This window comes from Rana temporaria, chromosome 5 (assembly GCF_905171775.1).
Source record: "Rana temporaria chromosome 5, aRanTem1.1, whole genome shotgun sequence".
NCBI classification, from domain to species: domain Eukaryota; kingdom Metazoa; phylum Chordata; class Amphibia; order Anura; family Ranidae; genus Rana; species Rana temporaria.
The window spans coordinates 317,451,340-317,474,002 of NC_053493.1; the positions used below are offsets into that span (position 1 = coordinate 317,451,340).

Consider the following 22,663-nt stretch of genomic DNA (forward strand, 5'->3'; position numbering starts at 1 on the left):
ACACACAATTTCTGCAAATACAAAATAGGATGTATTTTTCAAATTATAGTTTAGACTACAAGTGCAGGCATTCATTTTATTCCAGCCCCCCAACAGAACCTGTTCATTGTTAAGTAATATGAAGAGATGTAACCACTTCTTTACAATGTTAGGTCTTCAATTAATGTTATGTGATCTTGGGATCAAAGTGCAGGGCTGTTACTGGCTGGTAAAAAAAAAACTTTTTATTTTCAAAGCCACATGATCACATTGCCATGCACAAACAATAGTTTATAAATGTCTATGACTACAGCTTGTTAAATTTTTTAAGTTTATTTTACATATAATTCCATTAGCATTTCATATATAGTGCATATTTTATTTCAAGTTTAATAAACCGGGTCTGAGATGGCAGTGCTTTGAGAGAGCTCCATACCTCCCGCTCAATACAGCAGCTTCACAGCGGCCACAGGAATGACCTTTTCTCCCACCCTTGGCAGAGCGGGATCTTCATCATTGGGGGAGGCACCTTTTCCTGTGTCCCCATGTACTTGGTTCCCTTCTTCAATGACACAGGTTTTGGCTCTTAATGCTGCACAGTAGTAGCTCACAGCCAACATAGATCGAATCCTCCTCTCCAGACAGCCCTACTACTAGAAGCCCAGTCAAAGCAATAGCCTCCACCTACATGAGTGGCTGGAGTGCGTCAACGTCACTCCCGCGCATGCACGCAAGAGCCGCCGTTTCCGATACAGGCTCTAAAGGTCCGGCACTGTAAGCCAGACCTTCCGAGCGCATGCATCAGTGATTTTATCAGCTGCATGCACTCTGAATATATCATTAACTGTGCAAGTTTAGGAGATATTCCCAGTACCTACAGGTAAGCCTTTTTATAGGCTTACCTGTAGGTACAAGTGGTGTAACAGCATTTACTACCACTTTAAAATGTTGTAAATCTGTTGATACCAGAATCACATTTTCATGCCCTCACTATTGCATCCCTCAACTGAGCTTTCAATATTCCATGTTAATATTACTGATATCCCCATACCCTCTAGAATTATTGCTTGGCATATAATATTGTCTACTAAGCTTAATATAATGCATTTTTTTGGGTGATTTTGGCACTCAAGCCTCGTACACATGACCGAGTTACTCGTCGGGCGAAACACATCGTTTTCCTCGTCTAGTTCCTTGTTAGGCTTGTCAAGGAACTCGACAAGCTTGCTTTGCGTACACACTGTCAAGACAAAATCTCCTCATTCTCAAACGTGGTGACATACAACACATACAACGGCAGGGGAAGTTCGATTCCACTGGCTAAACTCTTGGGGCTGGTTTTGCTAATCTCATATGTTTGCGTGTTAAGTAAAAGTTTGTTAAGAGACTATTTGCACTTTTCAGTCTGTTACAGCTTGAAAAATGTGTTATCTCCATTACAAATGCTACTTTTACTCCCGTCTAATACTTTAATCTGAGCAAACGCGGGTTTCTTAGCATACACACGTACGAGTTTCTCGTCTGAAACCAGCCCGACCAGGAACTCGACGAGCCAATTTGAGACTCCCATCGAGGAATTAAAGAACTTGTTTTCTTGTTGGCTCGTCGAGTTTCTCGACAGTTTCCTCGACGAAAATGTACACACGACTGGTTTCCTCGGCAAAAAAATATCTCCCAGCAGGTTTCTTGCTGGTTTTTGCCGAGAAACTCGGTTGTGTGTACGAAGCCTGACAGATGTTATTAATGACCTTGAATCACCATGTGCCTATAAACAAGTGTTCACTGTAAAGAATGCCTCTCTGCACAAATTCAATCTTTCATGGAACCTGTGACTTAACCATTCTTGTTGTACTGTAGATCGCATATGACTTACTACCTTTCTTTAACCGTGTTGCATACCCTAGACTGGTACATTTATTAGAAATTCATTGGTATGGTAACCTGTACTTTGTATGACTCTTCTTTCTGTTGTGTTTTATCCTTTACTGAGTTGTTCGAGTTTCTACATAGCATACTCTTGGAACTGAGTATGTCATTGTAATCTACAGTACCTTCACAAGTTTTCTATGTGCTAAGTATGTTTTTGTCTAATATTATTATGTGTGCTATTAATGATTGTCATTAAATGCATTTCAACACCTGTATCATTATAAACATTTCAAGCAGAATTCAAATATTAACATAAATATATATTCTATAGCCTTTCAACATATATATATATATATATATATATATATATATATATATATATATATATATATATATATATATATATATATATATATATATATATATATATATATATATATATATATATATATATATATATATATATATATATATATATACAGGGAGTGCAGAATTATTAGGCAAGTTGTATTTTTGAGGATTAATTTTATTATTGAACAACAACCATGTTCTCAATGAACCCAAAAAACTCATTAATGTCAAAGCTGAATATTTTTGGAAGTAGTTTTTAGTTTGTTTTTAGTTTTAGCTATTTTAGGGGGATATCTGTGTGTGCAGGTGACTATTACTGTGCATAATTATTAGGCAACTTAACAAAAAAAATATATATACCCATTTCAATTATTTATTTTTACCAGTGAAACCAATATAACATCTCAACATTCACAAATATACATTTCTGACATTCAAAAACAAAACAAAAACAAATCAGTGACCAATATAGCCACCTTTCTTTGCAAGGACACTCAAAAGCCTGCCATCCATGGATTCTGTCAGTGTTTTGATCTGTTCACCATCAACATTGCGTGCAGCAGCAACCACAGCCTCCCAGACACTGTTCAGAGAGGTGTACTGTTTTCCCTCCTTGTAAATCTCACATTTGATGATGGACCACAGGTTCTCAATGGGGTTCAGATCAGGTGAACAAGAAGGCCATGTCATTAGTTTTTCTTCTTTTATACCCTTTCTTGCCAGCCACGCTGTGGAGTACTTGGACGCGTGTGATGGAGCATTGTCCTGCATGAAAATCATGTTTTTCTTGAAGGATGCAGACTTCTTCCTGTACCACTGCTTGAAGAAGGTGTCTTCCAGAAACTGGCAGTAGGACTGGGAGTTGAGCTTGACTCCATCCTCAACCCGAAAAGGCCCCACAAGCTCATCTTTGATGATACCAGCCCAAACCAGTACTCCACCTCCACCTTGCTGGCGTCTGAGTCGGACTGGAGCTCTCTGCCCTTTACCAATCCAGCCACGGGCCCATCCATCTGGCCCATCAAGACTCACTCTCATTTCATCAGTCCATAAAACCTTAGAAAAATCAGTCTTGAGATATTTCTTGGCCCAGTCTTGACGTTTCAGCTTGTGTGTCTTGTTCAGTGGTGGTCGTCTTTCAGCCTTTCTTACCTTGGCCATGTTTCTGAGTATTGCACACCTTGTGCTTTTGGGCACTCCAGTGATGTTGCAGCTCTGAAATATGGCCAAACTGGTGGCAAGTGGCATCTTGGCAGCTGCACGCTTGACTTTTCTCAGTTCATGGGCAGTTATTTTGCGCCTTGGTTTTTCCACACGCTTCTTGCGACCCTGTTGACTATTTTGAATGAAACGCTTGATTGTTCGATGATCACGCTTCAGAAGCGTTGCAATTTTAAGAGTGCTGCATCCCTCTGCAAGATATCTCACTATTTTTGACTTTTCTGAGCCTGTCAAGTCCTTCTTTTGACCCATTTTGCCAAAGGAAAGGAAGTTGACTAATAATTATGCACACCTGATATAGGGTGTTGATGTCATTAGACCACACACCTTCTCATTACAGAGATGCACATCACCTAATATGCTTAATTGGTAGTAGGCTTTCGAGCCTATACAGCTTGGAGTAAGACAACATGCATAAAGAGGATGATGTGGTCAAAATACTAATTTGCCTAATAATTCTGCACTCCCTGTGTATATATATATATATATATATATATATATATATATATATATATATATAAAAACACATATAGGGTTTGTAGCAAAAACACCAATAAATGGCTTTAACGTCTAATGCTTCACTAAAATTGCTTGAAATGAAACAATTGTCAATTACTTATAATTATTGAAGTATTTATTTTATAAATTATTAATACAATAATGTGTGTGGTGAAGTAAATTTCACCACAACACACCCCATAACTTTCTTGTAAAGTGACATCACCAAAAGCTCTGTTACAGCTTGGTGTAAACATGGTCTAACAGTGCTCAAATCCACAAGCCTGTGCTCCAAAACCACAAGCCTGTGTACTTCCAGCTGATTCATAATACAAGAATTCATAGAGCAGAAAAATACAGTACAACAGTAAGCGGAAATGTTACAAAAAGAGTTTCAGCCCTACATTTTCCACCTAGCACTTTACATGCGTTAGGAGTTACGCCTCCTGCTGAAATCCTACAGAGAGAACTGAGATTTGAAGCATGCTATATAGGAATTCATGGCGTTGTTTATTTTATTTAAATTGACAAAAAGTAACAACATCAATGTTGACAAAGACATGTCCCTATGTTGTACATATTTAGTCAAGTAACAGATAAGACAAGGCCTCTGCAATATCGCATTACATAAAATGAATGTATTACATGAGCAGGTGGCAAGTTATCAAATTGCTGAAGACAAATTAAGTGAGTGACCCAAAATTAATTTCTCTACAACTAAGCCCAAAGCGGGTGAAGAATGTCAGATGAGTGTGGCTACAGGTGGGGACTGTCATATAATAGACGTGGAATAAAGCACTTTTTGAATGAGTGACACAGTGTGTGGCTGTCTGTATATGAATTTAGTTGTGTATAAGAGCGAGGATGGGCTGGCACTTTTCTAATCCCAGACTGGAAGGGAGGCTGAGTGGAATCTAGAGCTGTGCAACACAGTGGATGCTAAAAAATGAGAGAGCTAATCACAAACTGTTTGTATGAATAAGTGCATAATAATGTAGAAAAGGCAAAATAATTTGAGTATATTCAGTTGAGAATCTATGACAACTAGAGTTGAGCGGACACCTGGATGTTCGGGTTCGGGTCATAGATTCTCAACTGAATATACTCAAATTATTTTGCCTTTTCTACATTATTGAACCCACAGTTGATCCAGAGGAAGGCAAAAAACCCCAGCAGAGCATCATCCAATTTGCTACAGCAGGGGAAAAAATTCCTTCCTGATCCCCCGAGAGGCAATTGGGGTTACCCTGGATCAACTTTACCTACAAATCTTAGTACAAATCTTAGTACTCAGTTATATTATGTACATTTAGGAAAATATCCAGGCCTTTCTTTAAGCAATCTACTGAGCTTGCCAGAACCACCTCTGGAGGGAGTCTATTCCACATTTTCACAGCTCTTACTGTGAAGAAACCTTTCCGTATTTGGAGATGAAATCTCTTTTTCTCTAGACGTAAAGAGTGCCCCCTTGTCCTCAGTGTTGACCGTAAAGTGAATAACTCAACACCACGTTCACTATATGGACCCCTTATATATTTGTACATGTTGATTACAGTATATCCCCCCTTAATCTCCTCTTGGCATCAAATATGTATGATAATGTATAAATGGATGAATGAGATGATCAGTAAGTTCCAGGGAGATCAATCGGCTGATTAGAAACTCTTGATTTGCTTTGATTTGATATAGGATTTGTACTGCGCCGAATGCGCTCCCATAGGAGTGCAGTCTCATCATCAATCAGGCCCAAATCAGCCTCCTTCAAATTTTATCTACATTAAACCCCTGTGCCCTGGGGTCTTGAAAGGATGCATAGAATTCCAAACTAATTTTATTTTGTTGGCATTTGCTTGAATCATAGCAGCAGCCATACAATTTATTTGCAAGCACAGGTAATATGGCTCAAATTGCCCAGTGAATGCATATCAAATTCCAGAAAGGATTTTGATTACCCGGAAGTCATGATCTGAGCTAAATGAGTGATACCATGACTAGCAAAGTTCAGGATGTTGCTCCATACAAAGCTCTTTCAAAGTTGAGTTACCCCTCGAAATACCTAGTTTGGGTATAACTACGTATGTTACATAGCTTGAGATACTAAGGGCTCCCTAAGTGGAACTGCATTGAGTGGCTATTCAGGTTCAGTCCCACTATATGGACAAGGCAAAATACTTTATCTCCTATGTGCCCGGTTCTCACCACTGCACCGTGGTGACATGCGGGCAAAGTGTGCTAAAAAAAGTACTACATGCAGGAACTTTTTATCAGTGCAGCGCAGTGCAAGGCAATCCACTGCCTAGCACTGTGTGGTCGGCAATTTAACTTTATGAAAGGTCTGCTTGACATCTCATTAAAATTTGTTGAAAAAAAAAAAAGAAACTGTGTGATCCCTTGAGAATCACAGAACTAAACTCAATCGCACTTCACACCATCCACTGCACTGTAATACAGCAGATGGCGTGGGGGGATTTCAGCAGTGCGCTGATGTTTATTTTTTGAAAAGAGAATCATTTAAATAGACTTTTTTTAACCTTTAGTAGAGTATGGACACGCTTATACAGTTTCAAGTACTTATAATTACTATGGGCCAGATTCACAGAATAGATACGACGGCGTATCTCCTGATACACCATCGTATCTCTTGTCCTATCTATGCGGCTGATTCATAGAATCAGTTCCGCATAGATAGCCCTAAGATCCGACAGGTGTAATTGACTTACACCGTCGGATCTTAGGATGCAATACTTCTGCCGCCGCTGGGGATTTACGGCGATCCACAAAAGTTTTCGCGTTCGTTACGTCGTCGCTAGTAATTTTTTCCCGTCGCAAAGTTACACCTGCTTTAACATGGCTTAACTTTAGTCGAGCCATGTTAAAGTATGGCCGTCGTTCCCGGTCGAATTTCATTTTTTTTTGTTTTGGCGTAAGACGTCCGGAAATACGAATGGACGCTACGCACGTCGCCGTTCTAAAAAATGACGTCATATCGCGCAAAGCACGGTGGGAATTTCTAAACTGAGCATGGGCAGTACGTCCGGCGTGTGAGCTCGCCTAATTTAAATGGTACACGCCCCATTTGAATTGGACGGGCTTGCGCCGGACGTGTTTACGATACACCGCCGCAAGTTTACAGGTAAGTGCTTTGTGGATCAGGCACTTACACTGAAAACTTGCGGCGGTGTAACGTAAACGGGTTACGTTGCGCCGCCGCAATTGTACGAGAATCTGGCCCTATGTTTATAAGTAATGCACTTTATTTTAGTATTTATTTTTGAGAGGCTTTCAGTAAGTGATCAAAGATTATGAGAGATGTACTATATATACTACAGGGTACCATTGCAGACTTCTCGATTTGCAAGTTCTATTCAAGTCATTGACATAGAATAAATATAGTGATAAAGTATCTCGATTTCCCTCTGCCTAATTTTTTATGCTTTCTCTGTGTCAGTATATTAGAAATATTTAAAGGATAATGCCGTGTACACACAAAGGTCGTTTTTCAGCATGTTAAAAAAACAACGTTTTTCCAACTTCATCATTAAAACGACGTTGCCCACACACCATTGTTTTAAAAAGATTATCTAGCAAAGCGCAGTGACGTACAACACGTACGACAGCACTATAAAGGGGAAGTTCCATTCACCTTTGGGCTGCTTTAGCTGATTCTTTGTTAGTAAAAGACGATTCGCGCTTTTCTGTCTGTTACAGCGTGATGAATGTGCTTACTCCATTATGAACGGTAGTTTTAATAGAACGAGCGCTCCCGTCTCATAACTTGCTTCTGAGCATGCGCGGGTTTTTAACATCGTTTTAGCCCACACACAATCATTTTTTACAACCCGAAAAACAACATAGTTTGAAACGATGTTAAAAAATGCAGCATGTTCAATTTTTTCTTTGTCGTTTCTCAGAACCTGAAAAATGATGTGAAGCCCACACATGATCATTAAAAAAATTAATTTTTTTTAAAACTATGTTTTTTTCATGCCAAAAAATGTTCGTGTGTACGCGGCATAAGTTCACCTTTTGGAGCATGTTACGAGTTGCATCCATATTTAGAGTATAACATGTAATACGCTCCTATGCACCTGCCTCCCACTGCCAGATCTCCAGGGTTCTTCTTCCTGCAAACCCCTCACAATTAAAAAAATGCATGGCACCCACGCAGCCCCATCATTATTCATTCACAGGAATCTGTGATGTTGTACATAAAACAAAATCGTTGTCCTTTTTTTCCCACAAATACATCTTTACTTTTTGCTATAATACATATATATATATATATAAAAAGTATTCATCAGTTTAGGCCAATATGTATATGTAAAGCCACGTTTAGTATTACAGAGATCACACACAATATACCAATAAAATATCTCATGTCCCCATCTTAATAGATTTCCTTTTCCTGATCAGTTATGCTGTAACTCTGCATTTGCGGGGAGGAACAGCCCCAATTTATATGCCGAACAATGGATGTAAAACTGCTTCTATCAAATTGGCCTGAAATGAGTTTGCAGTGATTATCAATGAAGCACAGATGGCTATTTAAGAACAAACATGACTAATTTAAGGCTATTGTTTATTTCACCCTCTACTTTGTAAGCTGTGTCCTCAATTGCTTTGGAAGAAAATTACAAAATCTTTAATTAAAGACATTATAGTGCGTTAAATGACTGTGAAGGGTCATAAGCATTATCCCCAAGTCATAGCTAAAAAGTAAGGGTCAAAGCTATTTCATTGTTTTACATAAACATGGTACTTTATTTGATTTGTCAAAGAAGGCTTCAGTTTCTTCTCATTTTCTAACCTATGAAGACAATAGTTTTAAACCGGGAACCAAGTTTATTTTCATGCTAACGGTAAAATGTTTTTGGTCATTGAATTACAAGTGATTTCCTGAAACTGTTAACATAATAAGATGAATGTTTCTCTTATATTCTAAAATGACTAAGGATAAAGATACAAGTTGTAAGCACTACCTGGGCAGCTTGCCAAGATAAAAACGTACAAAAGTTTATATGCAGTTGCTCATTAAAGTTTTAGAACATTTGAAACAGACAAGTAGAGTGTGAACTCTCTTAAATCTTTGGGGGGGGGGGCATACTGCACGACAGATGATAAAATCATCAAATGAATGCGTAACGTCAAGTTTAATTATTGTTACTGATTACCTCTTTTTGAGATTTCACAAAACACTTTGCATGTTGAGTAGCTATTCAGCATGCCATTCCTTTCTCAATAATTACACACACAGACACAGTTTACTGCTTCTTTTCTCAATATTCTTAAATTGTTTCCAAGTTAGTTCCATTGTTTTTTAGGGTGAGCTGTGCTCACATCGTATCTTCCAAACACATTACTTGCATCATTGTTTCCATTCCCTTTCCTGTTCTAGCACACTTGCCATGTAAATTCTGTGTTGATTGCTGTTTTTTCTCTCATCAACAGATGTCTGCAGTTTTCTTCGCAACCTAATATTAAGGAGAATCAAAATCTGGATTCATGTTTGGATGAATTTTTGATTGCCGTTTCAACTCAGCTGTGCTTCATGAGCAAGTAGTAAGTCAAATCTATGCCATTGTTATTTTTAGGTAATTAATAGTCTCTAATTTAGACTCTTCCTCTTGTACTTTCTCTAACCAATTTCCATTTTTGGAATAAGAGAAAAAATACACAATTAACTCTAGTAAAATAGATTTGTTGTTTTTTATAGACTGGTCTTCTGCAAAGAAGCAGAATGGCGACAATGGATGCTTATACTCCCACATTACTCTTGTCATCTCCACAGATAAAAATAGTGAGCATTGTGTTTTGACTGGTAGTTTTGGTGGTCAGTAACATGCAAATAGCATTGTAGAAGGATGTCTCCATTACCCAGCAATACTGTGGGCTGTGAATAGTGAGGGATGATTTAGGAAGGTATAGGTTGGTCATATGTAGAAAGAAAAGTGTATGTAATTATAGTATTATAATAAAATAATAATATAATATTGGAAAACCCATGTTGTATATCAATAAGTTTGTAAAATGTGTTTTACTTTTAATAAGATGATAGTAAAGTCAATGCACAGTCCCAAGCCAGGCTGTGTGCATCCATAGACAAACAAAGTGTCAGTAAGCCCGTCCACTCTCGCAGGAGTTTAATTGACAGCAGCAGGAACCCATGGCTCCCACTGATGCCCAGTGGTGTATTTTAGTTTTGTGCTGCCCTAGGCAGGACTCATATCAGGCGTGCCCTATCCCAGCCACTTTAAAATTGCGCATGCCCATGCAGCGGTGACAAACAATGTACATTTTACTATCCATGGGTATTGCTTTAAAAGCCTTTACAGGTTACCACTTTAGATTTACAGAGGATGTCTGGAGCTAGATTTACTGCACAATGATCTGACATTTGCGGTGATACCTCACAGGAACACAGGAACGACACGCACTTTTGCCTTTGCATGCAAGGAGGGAGGACGAGGGCACTTGAATTTTTATTTTATTTATTATTATTACATTTTTTTTTTTGCATTGTTGCTTTAATATTTTGTTATCACTTTTATTGCTGTCACAAGGAATGTAAACATCCTTATGACAGCAATGGTAAGTGACAGGTACCCTTAATGGTTAATCTGAAGTCTAGAAGACCCCAAATCCTTCCTTTGCACAAGGTCAGTGTTTTGAATGCTTTTGATTTTTAAAAACTAGCGCCAATGGTGTCCAAGTAAACCGGAAGTGATGTCATGTCATTGCTTCTGGTTTCCTGTTATGAACAGCTGATTAAAGCCAATCCTGACTTTGCTCATCTGTCCAGGCGGCTGCTGGACATGCCAGCTGGTCGCTTGGGTCTCCCGGTGGGAGGAGAGAGCTTGAGGGAGGTCTTGGGGTGATGCCTGCAGCTGCCCCCTGAAAAATGCTGCCTAAGGCAAAGGCCTTGTTTGCCTTGCAGTAAATAGTCCCCTGCTGATGGCTATGTCTCCTGTGACAAGAGGAAATAAGGAGAGCGTGCTGGCTCATGAGAAAAGTCATTTAAGTGTTTAGGGATGGGGAGGGATGGACAAGTACTGGCAATTTGTTTGCCTTAATGCAGAAAACACATTAATGTAAAAAAAAAAAAAAACACTTAAGCCGGGTTCACACGATCGGTCTGTCCGATGAAAACAGACCGATGGACTGTTTTCATCGGACACACCATTCGTGTGTGGACCCCATCGGTTTGTTTTCCATTGGTGTTAAAAAAATAGAACATGTTTTCAATTTTTCCTATGGATAAAAAACCAGACAGAAAAAACAGATCGTCTGTGTGGAACTCCATCAGAGAAAAATCCACGCATGCTCAGAATCAAGTCGACGCATGCTCGGAAGCATTGAACTTCATTTTTTTTTAGTTGTCGTAGTGTTGTACGTCACTGCGTTTTGGCACGGTCAGATTTTTGACTGATTGTGTGTAGGCAAGACTGATGAAAGTCAGCTTCATCGGATATCCGACGAAAAAATCCATCGGATTAGATTCCATCAGATATCCAATCGTGTGTACGCGGCTTTAGCCCTAAAAAACATTTAAATTTCCACTGAGAAAAGAGACCCTGTCACCAACCATGCCAATAAAAGCACAGTAAATCAAGTATTTTAAAGACTGAAGGGTTTATTTTTAAAGGCAAATCCACTGTGTACTACAAGTGCACTTGGAAGTGCAGTTGCTGTAGATCTGAGGGGGACAAGCAAGGAAAATAAAAACATAATTTTTGTTTGAACATGATTGGATGATAGAAATAAGCAAAGCTTCCCCTCATTTCAGATCTTTCCCTCAGATTTACAGCGACTGCACTTCCAAGTGCACTTGTAGTGCACAGTGGATTTGCCTTAGTAAATCAACCCATAGTGTTTTCCTTCCCATAAATTATTATCCACCCATCCCTACATAACCTTGTATCTGCTCGGGAAGGAATGATAGGGAATACTATAGAGTGTCACTTGAGTTACAATTATGAGTTTGGTGCAGCTGCTGATATTACATCCAAGAGGGTGGAGCTCAGCAGCAGTCTCCGGATTTTTGGATACCAAAAAAAGTGAGGCTTTTACAGGTAAAAAAAACACAAAAATAAGGTCATATAATATTATAGAAAGATTTGTATTGCTTTATATGGTCTGGTGACAATTTGATTGCAATGGCTGATATTTTCCTTTTTTCAATAATCATCAGACCATTTTTTTCAACAAAAATATTTCCATAAAGATTATAAATGCATTTCATGTATTTTATGCATGTTACTTACCTGTAAAAGCCTCCCTTTTGCTGTTGCTGGACAGTGTCATATTGGATGTAATATTAGGAGCCCCAGCAGTCTCAGAGCTGTCAGTAAGACATACACAGAAAGAAATAAACTAATTATAATGTAAAATATTTACACCATTCCTTTATTTTTCTTCTTTGCCAATTCATCTCTTTAAAACCTTTTTACATTCTACAAGAAACCATCTTGGTGTTTTATATAGTCACAACTGCATTTATTTTTATTTGTCAGCCTCCACTGGAAATGAAAATCATGTATAAGGAGTAGAATAAGAGAAACTTCTAGTGTTTTGGTTACAGCTTATTGTATGCTCCCCCTTATAATGATAAGATGGCCTTGGCTGAGCATTATGGGAGATCTAGTTAAGAAAGAGCTGGAGGCTAGATTGCTGTTTGGTTACATCACAGATTTCATTCTTCTTGTGAATACTAGAATTATATTTTTTCCCGCTGAGCTTTTAACATCCGAAAATCTTACGGATTTTCCCAAATCAAACTGAAACCATTTTTATGCACGTCTTAATGTCAGCAGGAGCATTGAGGATGACATCAATGACATTCAGTTTATAGAACATCTGCTTGGATGGCATGTCACCTTGTGATTTTGTGTCATTTTATTGAGTAAACATATTTGTCAGATTTTTGTTTTGCCGTACTCTCAGAAGATACCTGTCACCAGGATGACATGTGTGTCCATTACCCATAGCATTAACCTGCTGTGAAACTACAGAATCTTTGCCTTCACCTTATGTCAGTGTGCACATTTGGTTTCTGCTTAATGATTTTAAAAGTTTTCATTTTCATTTTATGAGTGCTTGCTAAAAAAGATGATTAGTTCTCATAATTTCAGCAGAGAAAACTGCATGACAAATGTGGAAGCCTAGCAGCTGGGGCACTTGCCACCTACCATACTTGAAAGATCTTGTAGAGAGTTAAATAGAACCTTATGCGCATACTGCACAGATCACCGTTTTATAGTTAAAGTTAAATATATTTTTCAGTTTAAATTATCTGAATACATTCCAGGCGTAACAAAACATAAGGTACCCAATGGCATACAGTTCATTTTCTTTTAAAAACAGCCACAGTCTGAGTAGAAAAGCCTGTTCTTTGCTGGCAGCCACAGAACTAAACACTAGCTCTCTCTGTGGAAACAGTAGTCCTTTTGCAGAGGTTTGACATGTTCTTCCCCACAGAAAGCAAGAGTCCCACTCTGTAGCCTGCTGATAGGGGACAGGCTTTTCTACTCAGGCTGTGGTTGAGTTTTAAGGAAAAAAAACTGTGATGCCGCGTACACACGACTGTTATTCATGTCATGGAAAAAAACGACGTGATTCCTCTCAAAATGCTCGAGCAAAGCGCGGTGATGTACAACACGTACAACGGCACTATAAAGGGGAAGTTCCACTCGAATGGCGCCACCCTTTGGGCTCCTCATGCTAGTTTCCCCATCGCATAACTTTCTTCTGAGCATGCATGTTTTTCCCCCTCGTTAAAGTGTACACACGACCATTTTTCATGATGAGAAAAAATGCTCTGGAGCCTACACACGACAGTTTTTCATGACCAATTTCAAAATTTGCATTTTTCTCGTCATGAAAAATAGTCGTGTGTACGCGGCATGAGACTTTGTGTACCTTCTCTTTAGAAAATGCATCTAGAATGGATTTAGCTACTTTAAGTTCAATTTGACTTTGAGTAATACAACAAAATATACTTATATGCTGTGACAGGGTATACTTTGAGGTAATATAAATATACGGGTTGAAAAAACTATATACTGGTTAGGTTCTGCAAGTTAACCAAACCCATTTTGCTAGCCACTGTTTCCTCTAAATTGATTGCATAGCATACATACAATGCAGTTCAGAAGTAAACCCTACTGTGAATAAATCACCTACTCTTCACATGGTTTCCTTGGTTATAACTGTTAAATGGTATGAACTATTAAATGTGTGGCCACTATGCAGGTCTGGATCAGTAAAAATACATATATATATATATTTGTAATTTAAAAAATAAATGTTTTTGCATACTGTCACCAGTCAGTGTTCTTGATCACCACCACACCAGTTTGTAAACCAAAAAAAATCTTTACGACAAGGAAAATTTGGTTCCTTACAGTGCTGGATCCAGTTGAGGGTTTTCAATGGTGATGACGACTTTCAAGCTCGCAATCACATGGTGGTTTATTGTGATACAAATCATTTAAAAACAATTTTAAATGATTGAAGTTTGTAAATGATTTGTATCACAAGAAACCTCAAAACCACCATGTGATTGTGAGCTTGAAAGTCACCATCACCATTGAAAACCCTCAACTGGATCCAGCACTGTCAGGAACCAAATTTTCCTTGAGGGATTAGAAGTTGGAGAATTGCCCTGACCCTAAGGCCCCATACACACGAGAGGATTTATCCGCGAATACGGTCCAGCGGACCGTTTCCGCGGATAAATCCTCTCGAGGATTTGCGCGGATTTCCATGCGATGGAGTGTACTCACCATCGCATTGAAATCCGCGCCAAAATCCTCTGGCGATGATGTGTCGCGCCATCGCTGCGATTATGGCGCGGCGACGTGCGCGACGCTGTCATATAAGGAATTCCACGCATGCGTCGAATCATTACGACGCATGCGGGGGATCCCTTCGGATGGATGGATCCGGTGAGTCTGTACAGACCAGCGGATCCATCCGCTGGGATGGATTCCAGCGGATAGATTTGATAGCATGTCATCAAATATTTATCTGCTGGAAATCCATCCCAGGGGATAAATATCCGCGGAAACAGATCCGCTGGAGTGTACACACCATAGGATCTATCCGCTGAAACCCATTCGCTGGGATTTTTCAGCGGATGGATTCTATCGTGTGTATGGGGCCTAAGAGATTGATAAGGCTGACTGTATTTCTCATTGAGGTAAGAGCTCTGGGAGCATTAAAGGGTCACTAAAGGAATTTTTTTTTAGCTAAATAGCTTCCTTTACCTTACTGCAGTCCTGGTTTCATGTCCTCATTGTTCGTTTTTGCTTTGATGTTGCTGTAAATCCTCTCTGTTCTGGACACTTCCTGGTTGTCTCTTTCGTGATCACCACAGTACTGGGAGATTTCTCATGGTGGTCACTAATCAAGGAGGTGTGATTACTGTGTGTAAAACGAAACTGGATTGGTGCTGAGGAGTTTTAGACAAAGTATCACTGCTCTCTATTGGCTGACTGCCCTCTAGTGGCTCTCTGTACATCAGAGAACCAGCAAACAACAGCAAAAACTAAACTAAACTGAAGGCACATTATATGATTGGTTTTTATCTCTTTTTAATCATTTTTAAAAGGAATCAGTTAACTATTATGTCTCTATACCCTGTAAACAGTCATTTCAGCTAAAAAAAATGTTTCCTTTGGTGACTCTTTAAGTTTACAAGAATCAAGAAGATTGAACACAGAAGAATAGTTTGATATACTGTTTTAGCACATCATTTGGAAGGACTTTTTTCCAAAAAGCACAATAATTTGTTGTTCACACTATTTTTGATATTGTGTACTTTGTTTATTTGTCACTATTAGTTGAAGTTATTTCTTTATTTAGATTCAGAAATTTGTGCTGATCACTATTCACGTATACCTTGAACAGTCCACTTCCCAAAAAAGGGGAAATGTGTGTGATTTTTGTTACCCAGTACATCAGGATTGATCAATATATATATATATATATATATATATATATATATATATATATATATATATATATATATATATATTACCATTGTTTTGTAGACTCTATGGGGTTGATTTACTAACACCGGAGAGTGCAAAGTGTGGTGCAGCTGTGTATGGTACCCAATCAGCTTCCAGCTTATTCAGTTAAGTTTTGACAACAAAACCTGGAAGCTAATTGGCTTCTACGCAGAGCTTCACCAGACTTCGCACTCTTCAGTTTTAGTAAATCAACCCTTATAACTTTCACACAGACTAAATAATATACATTGATTTGGGTTATGTATAAAGAAAGATTTTTTTTCAAAATGTTCTGTATATTTTAATTTATATTTAAAATGATAAAACCCAATAGTGATTAAATACGACCAAAAGAAACCTCTATTTGCCTAAAAAAAAAAAAATTATAAAAATGTAATTTGGGTAGAGTTTTTCATAACTGAATAATTGGCATTCAAAGTGTAAGAACACTGCAATGTGAAAATATGCCTTGGCAGGAAGATAGAAAGTGTCTGATATTGAAGGGGTTAAGAAAGAAGGAGACAAAATGTATTGGGTATTTAGTTTTGGAGGACAGCTGTTTTGTTGTTCATAGACATCCAAGCTTCAGAAACAAATATAATATGCTCATATACAGTATTCTACTTAAAATAGAATTATACTTTGTCTGTACTTAGCAAAGGAATGGGATAGCTTTACTTTTATTTATTTTTTATATTGATTACAACAAATAAAAACATTCATTCTTTCCCCTAAACCTTTGTGTTGATGGTGTGGTTTGTTGTTCCCCTTCTTATCCAACATCACATTACTTTATTTCTTATTATTCTAGCTGTTCACTCTTTAGGTTTACTGTGAGCCCTTAAATCATTTTTTAAGTGGTTCTGAAGCCTAAGCATCTTTTACCTTAATGCATCTCTTGTATTGAGGTAAAAAATATTTAAACATCGATTTTGGCCCCTCATCCTCACTTTTTCTTACTTTAGCCCTCATTCGATCCAGTGCTGTACACATTTGCAGCTCTTCTCTCCCCTCATTTCTGTGTCTTGCTGGCATTAGACATGTGCAATTTGTTTAGTTCTGAATTAGTTTAACAAATTTTGACAAATTTGTTCAATCCGAAATTTCCAAATTTTTGAAATTCCAAAATTTCAAATTTCAAATTTTCACATTTCCGAATTTCCCAATTTTTGAATTTCCTAATTTTCAAATTTCCGAATTCCTAATTTTCAAACTTCCCGAATTTCTGAATTTCCGGAAAAATGAATGAAACATAAACAAATGCATTTTTTGGCAGTACACATGTCTAGCTGGCATTGCTGAGGCACCGGAAGCCATTGATTCCTAGTAGTTTCAATCAAATCCAGTGATGAGGGAGTGGGAGGTGGGGCCAAGTAATGCTGTCTGTGTCAATGGATGCAGCAGTGGGGCTCAGGCACAAGCATGCATAAGTGCCCCCATGGGAAGCGACTTCCTGTGGGGGCACTGGAAAGAGAAGAGGAGCCAGGGGTGTCGGTGGGAACCCTAAAAGAGGAGGCTTGGGCTGCTCTGTGCAATTCCATTGGTTAGAGCAGGTAAGTACAGAGATGTTTGTTCGTTAAAGATTCCTTTACAACTAGTTTAACTGGAGTTCAGTTTTAAGATAATTTTTTTACCTGTTTACCTTTCATTTGTCCCTTTGCCATTGGGGAACACTGCCTTATGCCCTGTACACGCGATCGGTTCAGCCGATGAAAATGGTCTGATGGATTTTTTCATCAGATATCCGATGAAGCTGAAGCAGATCAGTCTTGCCTACACACCATCAGTTAAAAAACCTATCGTTTCAGAACGCGGTGACGTAAAACACAACAACGTGCTGAGAAAAATGAAGTTCAATGCTTCCGAGCATGCGTCGACTTGATTCTGAGCATGCGTTGATTTTTAACCCGATGGATTTCCCCATAGACAATTGCTTTTTTCTATCGTTTTTTTAACCATCAGATAATTTTAAAACAGGTTCTAAGTTTTTTCACAGATGGGAAAAAAACTGATGGGGCCCACACACGATCAGTTTGTCTGATGAAAACGGTCCCTCTACCCACCAAAATACAGTGTTTGGTGCCTGAGTGGCCATTAAAGAACTGCTAGGTACATTTGCTGCTGCAAGAAGGTGAAGAAGTGTGAGCAGTTCTTAGCATGCTTGAGCAGAGCATATTTTTGGCAATTTGTGAGCATTTTATTTGGAAGGGTAGGGCATATTTAAAGTGTTTTACAAGCTTTGTGCAAGGATATTTGCACATGTATCAAGCTTTGGGCATTTTCACACATGGTATGGGGGGGATTCTAGAGGAGGAAAGAAGTTCTTTAGATGCAAAAAAAATATGCAAAAATGCATTTACTTGCACTCCCATTGAAGTCTAATGGGCAAAAACATTTGATTATGAAATTGCTCATGTCCTTCTTTGAGTGCATGTCATAGCGTTTACCAGCAATGCAGCATTGAAATGTAAACACGTACAATTACAAACAATGGGATTCTGCATACTGAGCATGGTCATAGGCATAGGGAAACACAATACAAAGGTTTGAATGAGGGCTTAACGTGTTTCAGCTTCACAACTGACACAGGCATCTCAAGCCATAAAAACACAGAAAGGGGTGCCAGACCAAAACCGTATAAATCAATTTGAATGTTTGTAAAAGAAAAAACAAACAAAACAGCTAACATGTTTCAGTGGCATCACCACTCCTCATCATCAAGGCTAACACAGGATAAAACTTGAATAGGCTCTTTATTTGAACCAGTATTGAACAGTATGGAATAAAAGCTTGACAGCAGTTGTATGAGTAAAAAAGTGCAACAGCCTATACACAGCTGTTATCATGATGTGTTTGAACAACTTAAACATTTCAATATATAAAGCTGCTGTGAAAAAATACTGAGTGATCAGTAATCAAGCAAATGAAGTGTGTAAAAAAAATATGAAACAACAAATTTTGTAAAAAAAGAAACTGTGAGAAGTCCGAAGCAGGACAAATTCTTGTGAAACAGTAGTGACATGTACAGTGCTGTGAAAAAGTAATTGCCCCCTAACCTAATAACTGGTTGTGCCACCCTTGGTGCCAACAACTGCAAACAAGCATTTACAATAACTTACTTTCACATTGTTTTTCACATTGTTTAAATTCAGCCACATTGGAGGGTTTTTGAACATGAACAATTGGACTTAAGCCCCGACATTAGCTAGGCCACTCGAAAAACCTTAATTTTTTAGTTTTTTTTGTTATTCAAAGACTTTTGGTGTTTTTTGAATAATTCTCCTGTGGCATTACCCTTTGAGCTTGAGGTCACAAACTGATGGATGGACATTCTCCTTCAGAATTCATGGTTCCATCAATTATGGCAAGTCGTATAGGGCCTGAAGCTGCAAAGCAGCCCCAGACCATTACACTACCACCACCATGTTTGACTGTTGGTATGATGTTCTTTTTATGAAATGCTGTGTTAGTTTTACGTCAGATGTAATGGGACGCACACCTTCCAAAAATATATACCTTTGTCTTGTCAGTCCACAGAATATTTTCCAAAAAGTCTTGGGGATAATCAAGATGTTTTTTTGGCAAATGTGAGATGAGTATGTGTGTTTTTTTGGTCAGCAGTGGCTTTTGCCTCAGAACTCTCCCATGGATGCCTTTTTTACCCAGTCTCTTTCTTATTGTTGACTTATGAACACTTATCTTACCTGAGGCAAGTGAGTCCTGCAGTTCTTTAAATGTTGTTGTGGGTTCTTTTATGACCTCCTGGATAAGTCGTCATTGTGTTCCTGGAGTGATTTTGATAGGCCAGGCACTCTTGGGAAAGTTCACCACTGTTCCAAATGTTCTCCATTTGTGCGCAATGGGTCTCACCATGGGTTGCTGGAGTCCCAAAGTCTTAGAAATGGTTTTGTAACCCTTTCCAAAGTTTATACATGTCAATTACTTTGTTTCCCATTTGTTCTTGAATTTCTTTAGATCACGGCATGATGTGTGGCTTTTTGAGATCTTTTAGCATGATTCATTTTGTTAGACAGCTTCTATTTAAGTGATTTATTGATTTAACAAGTCTGGCAACAATCATACCTTTGGCAAGTATATTTGGCAAAATATGTAATAATCACACTTCATTCATGATTTAGCAAAGGGGGGGGGGGGGTCACAAAGACAGCTTTTTTTCTCAGCTTTTTTTTCTCTCTCTCTCTCATCATTTCAAAACTGCATTTTGGATTTACTCTATTTTTTATATTTTTGCAATATTAAAATTAATTTGATGATTGTTTAACCACTTCAGCCCCCTGGAGGATTTGACTGCCAAATGACCAGGCCACTTTTTGCGATTCGGCACTGCGCTGCTTTAACTGACAATTGCGTGGTTGTACGGCGTGGCTCCCAAACAAAAAAGAGCAACAATTTTGAAAAAAAGCAATATTTTTTACTTTTAGCTATAATAAATATCCCCCAATAATATATAAAAAGGCAAATTTTTTCCTTAGTTTAGGCCGATATGTATTCTTCTACATATTTTTGCAAAAAAGAAACGCAATAAGCATATATTGATTGGTTTGCACAAAAGTTATAGCATATACAAAAAAGGGAATGGTTTATGGCATTTTTAGTATTATTATTTTTTTACTAGTAATGGCAGCGATCAGCGTTTTTTTTTAGTGACTGCAACATTATGGCGAACACATCAGATACTATTTTGCGACCATTGTCATTTATACAGCGATCAGTGCTATAAAATGCACTGTTTACTGTGTAAATTACACTGTGAATCGCTGCTCCCGATGACAGGGAGTAGAAATCGGTGTCCTGTCACTAGGCAGAACAGGGGGATGCCTTGTTTACAACGGCATCCCTGCGTTCTGCTGCTCCGTGACATGATCGCGGGACACTGGTGGACATTGAGTCCACGGGTCCCGCGGGCACAGTCAAGGAGCTTTTGCGGTGTGCACGTACCCGCTAGGTGGCAGATTAAAAGCAACGTACCTGTTTCCTGTTTGGTGAAGGCTCTTTTAAAGTTGCCCCTCCAATGCCCGCATGGTTTCTCCACCCCCCAGAATATTAGAACCTTTGGGTCCTTATTGTGATGGATACTAAAATGTTTTGATACATTATGGTCATTAGATCCCGTTTTTTTATATTGTAAATATGCTCCCTTATACGGGTAGCAAATTTGCTAGCGATCTTCCCAATGTATACTGCCCTGTACACACGACCGTTTTTTCTGTCGGAATAAACTCAGATGATTTTTGCGACAGAATTCCGCTCAAGCTGTCTTACATACACACTAAATTCCGACCATCAAGATCGCGGTGACGTACAAAACTACGACGTGCTGAGAAAAATTAAGTTCAATGCTTCCGAGCATGCGCCGACTTGATTCCTAGCATGCATGGTTTTTAGTGCGTCGGAATTCCATACAGACGAACGTATTTTCCTTACAGGCGAACGTATTTTCCGATGTGTCACAGCTAGCGTCCACAGCTTCAGGGACCACCAACACGAGCAGGGATTGTCTGTCGATTGAACTCCTATATGCCTATATACAGTAACCACTGAGTGAGTGCTTTGATTCTTTTTATTATTAATGTGATACAGTTTTACCTAAGTGGCGCCTGCTTTCTGCTTTTCTGTTTATAATCTTATGGCTGATTGGTGTATCTAAAGACCTATGCACAGCTGAGATTAATAAGAATGTCTAGCTATCCAGTAAGATGTTGCCCCGAGAACAAATGATTCTTCCCACCCAAAGCTCCACAAAGTTTCTGGGCTGCATGACCCAGAACATGACATATTAGGATTCTGAAAAAACAAAATGTGTTTTCTCCATATAACCCCTCACCATGTACTACAGTGTCAACAATCTTGCGAACCAGTACCTCAAAATAAATAAATAAATAAATTATATATATATATATATATATATATATATATATATATATATATATATATATATATATATAATATGTGTGTGTACACAGTCACATTATACTGTTTTAGCTGGCTGATAACTCATTAAAACATTAAACCATAAAAAGCCTAGGTATATTATTCTTTTTTTCTTATTTTAGACAGAATATCCCAAACGGTGCTACGGCATATGGATTTCAGGACGACATGTGATGAGGTGAGCACTTAAAATGATTACACGTTTTGAAACGGCATATACAGTACTTCAGATCCCTATTTAATTTTGATAGTTCAGATCCCTATTTTGATTTGATGAATCAAATGACTGTGTCTTGCTTTATCTTTGTAGCTAGGGTAAAATTTCAGGAACCGGTGTTTACATTTTCATAATAGAGATTTTTGTTGATGCATTTTATGTACTTTTATATTCCAATTGGGATTTGGATTTTTCAGTTCTACGTAAAAGTTCATATTGGGTGTCTTGTAAACATTGTCATATAAGTAACACCACATTATTTGTAATCTGCAAATTTCATTTCACATCCCAAAGATTTTCCTCTAGTGGCCCCCAGAAGAGAGATAAAATAACAGGTTGTGCCTGTTTTGTTGTTACAGTTGTCGTTGTTCTTGCTTTAACGTCTATGGCTGATTCCCAAATGAATTAACAATGATATTGATGATGTGCCCATAGTTATGAACTTAACAGGACTTTATTAAACAGTGTGTCATCTTAGGGAATTTGGCGTGAAACTGACAAAAAAAACTCTTTTAACGTGTAATAGGGAAATTATTTATTCTAGGTAACTGTTATTCCCCTTTCT

The 22,663-nt window shown here is 38.3% G+C and overlaps 1 protein-coding gene across 2 annotated transcripts in view; it reads left to right on the forward strand.

Annotated features, from left to right (window-relative positions):
- Positions 1-22,663, forward strand: part of SNTG1 (syntrophin gamma 1) — a 795,295-nt gene that overhangs the window by 410,403 nt on the left and 362,229 nt on the right. For both annotated transcript variants that reach the window (XM_040354181.1, XM_040354180.1), the window contains exons 4-5: positions 9,367-9,477; positions 22,004-22,059. Coding sequence is in view for 1 of the 2 variants with exons in the window: in XM_040354180.1 (XP_040210114.1) it covers positions 22,033-22,059 (27 nt within the window). In the remaining variant the exon portion in view is untranslated. The remainder of the gene's footprint in view (positions 1-9,366; positions 9,478-22,003; positions 22,060-22,663) is intronic.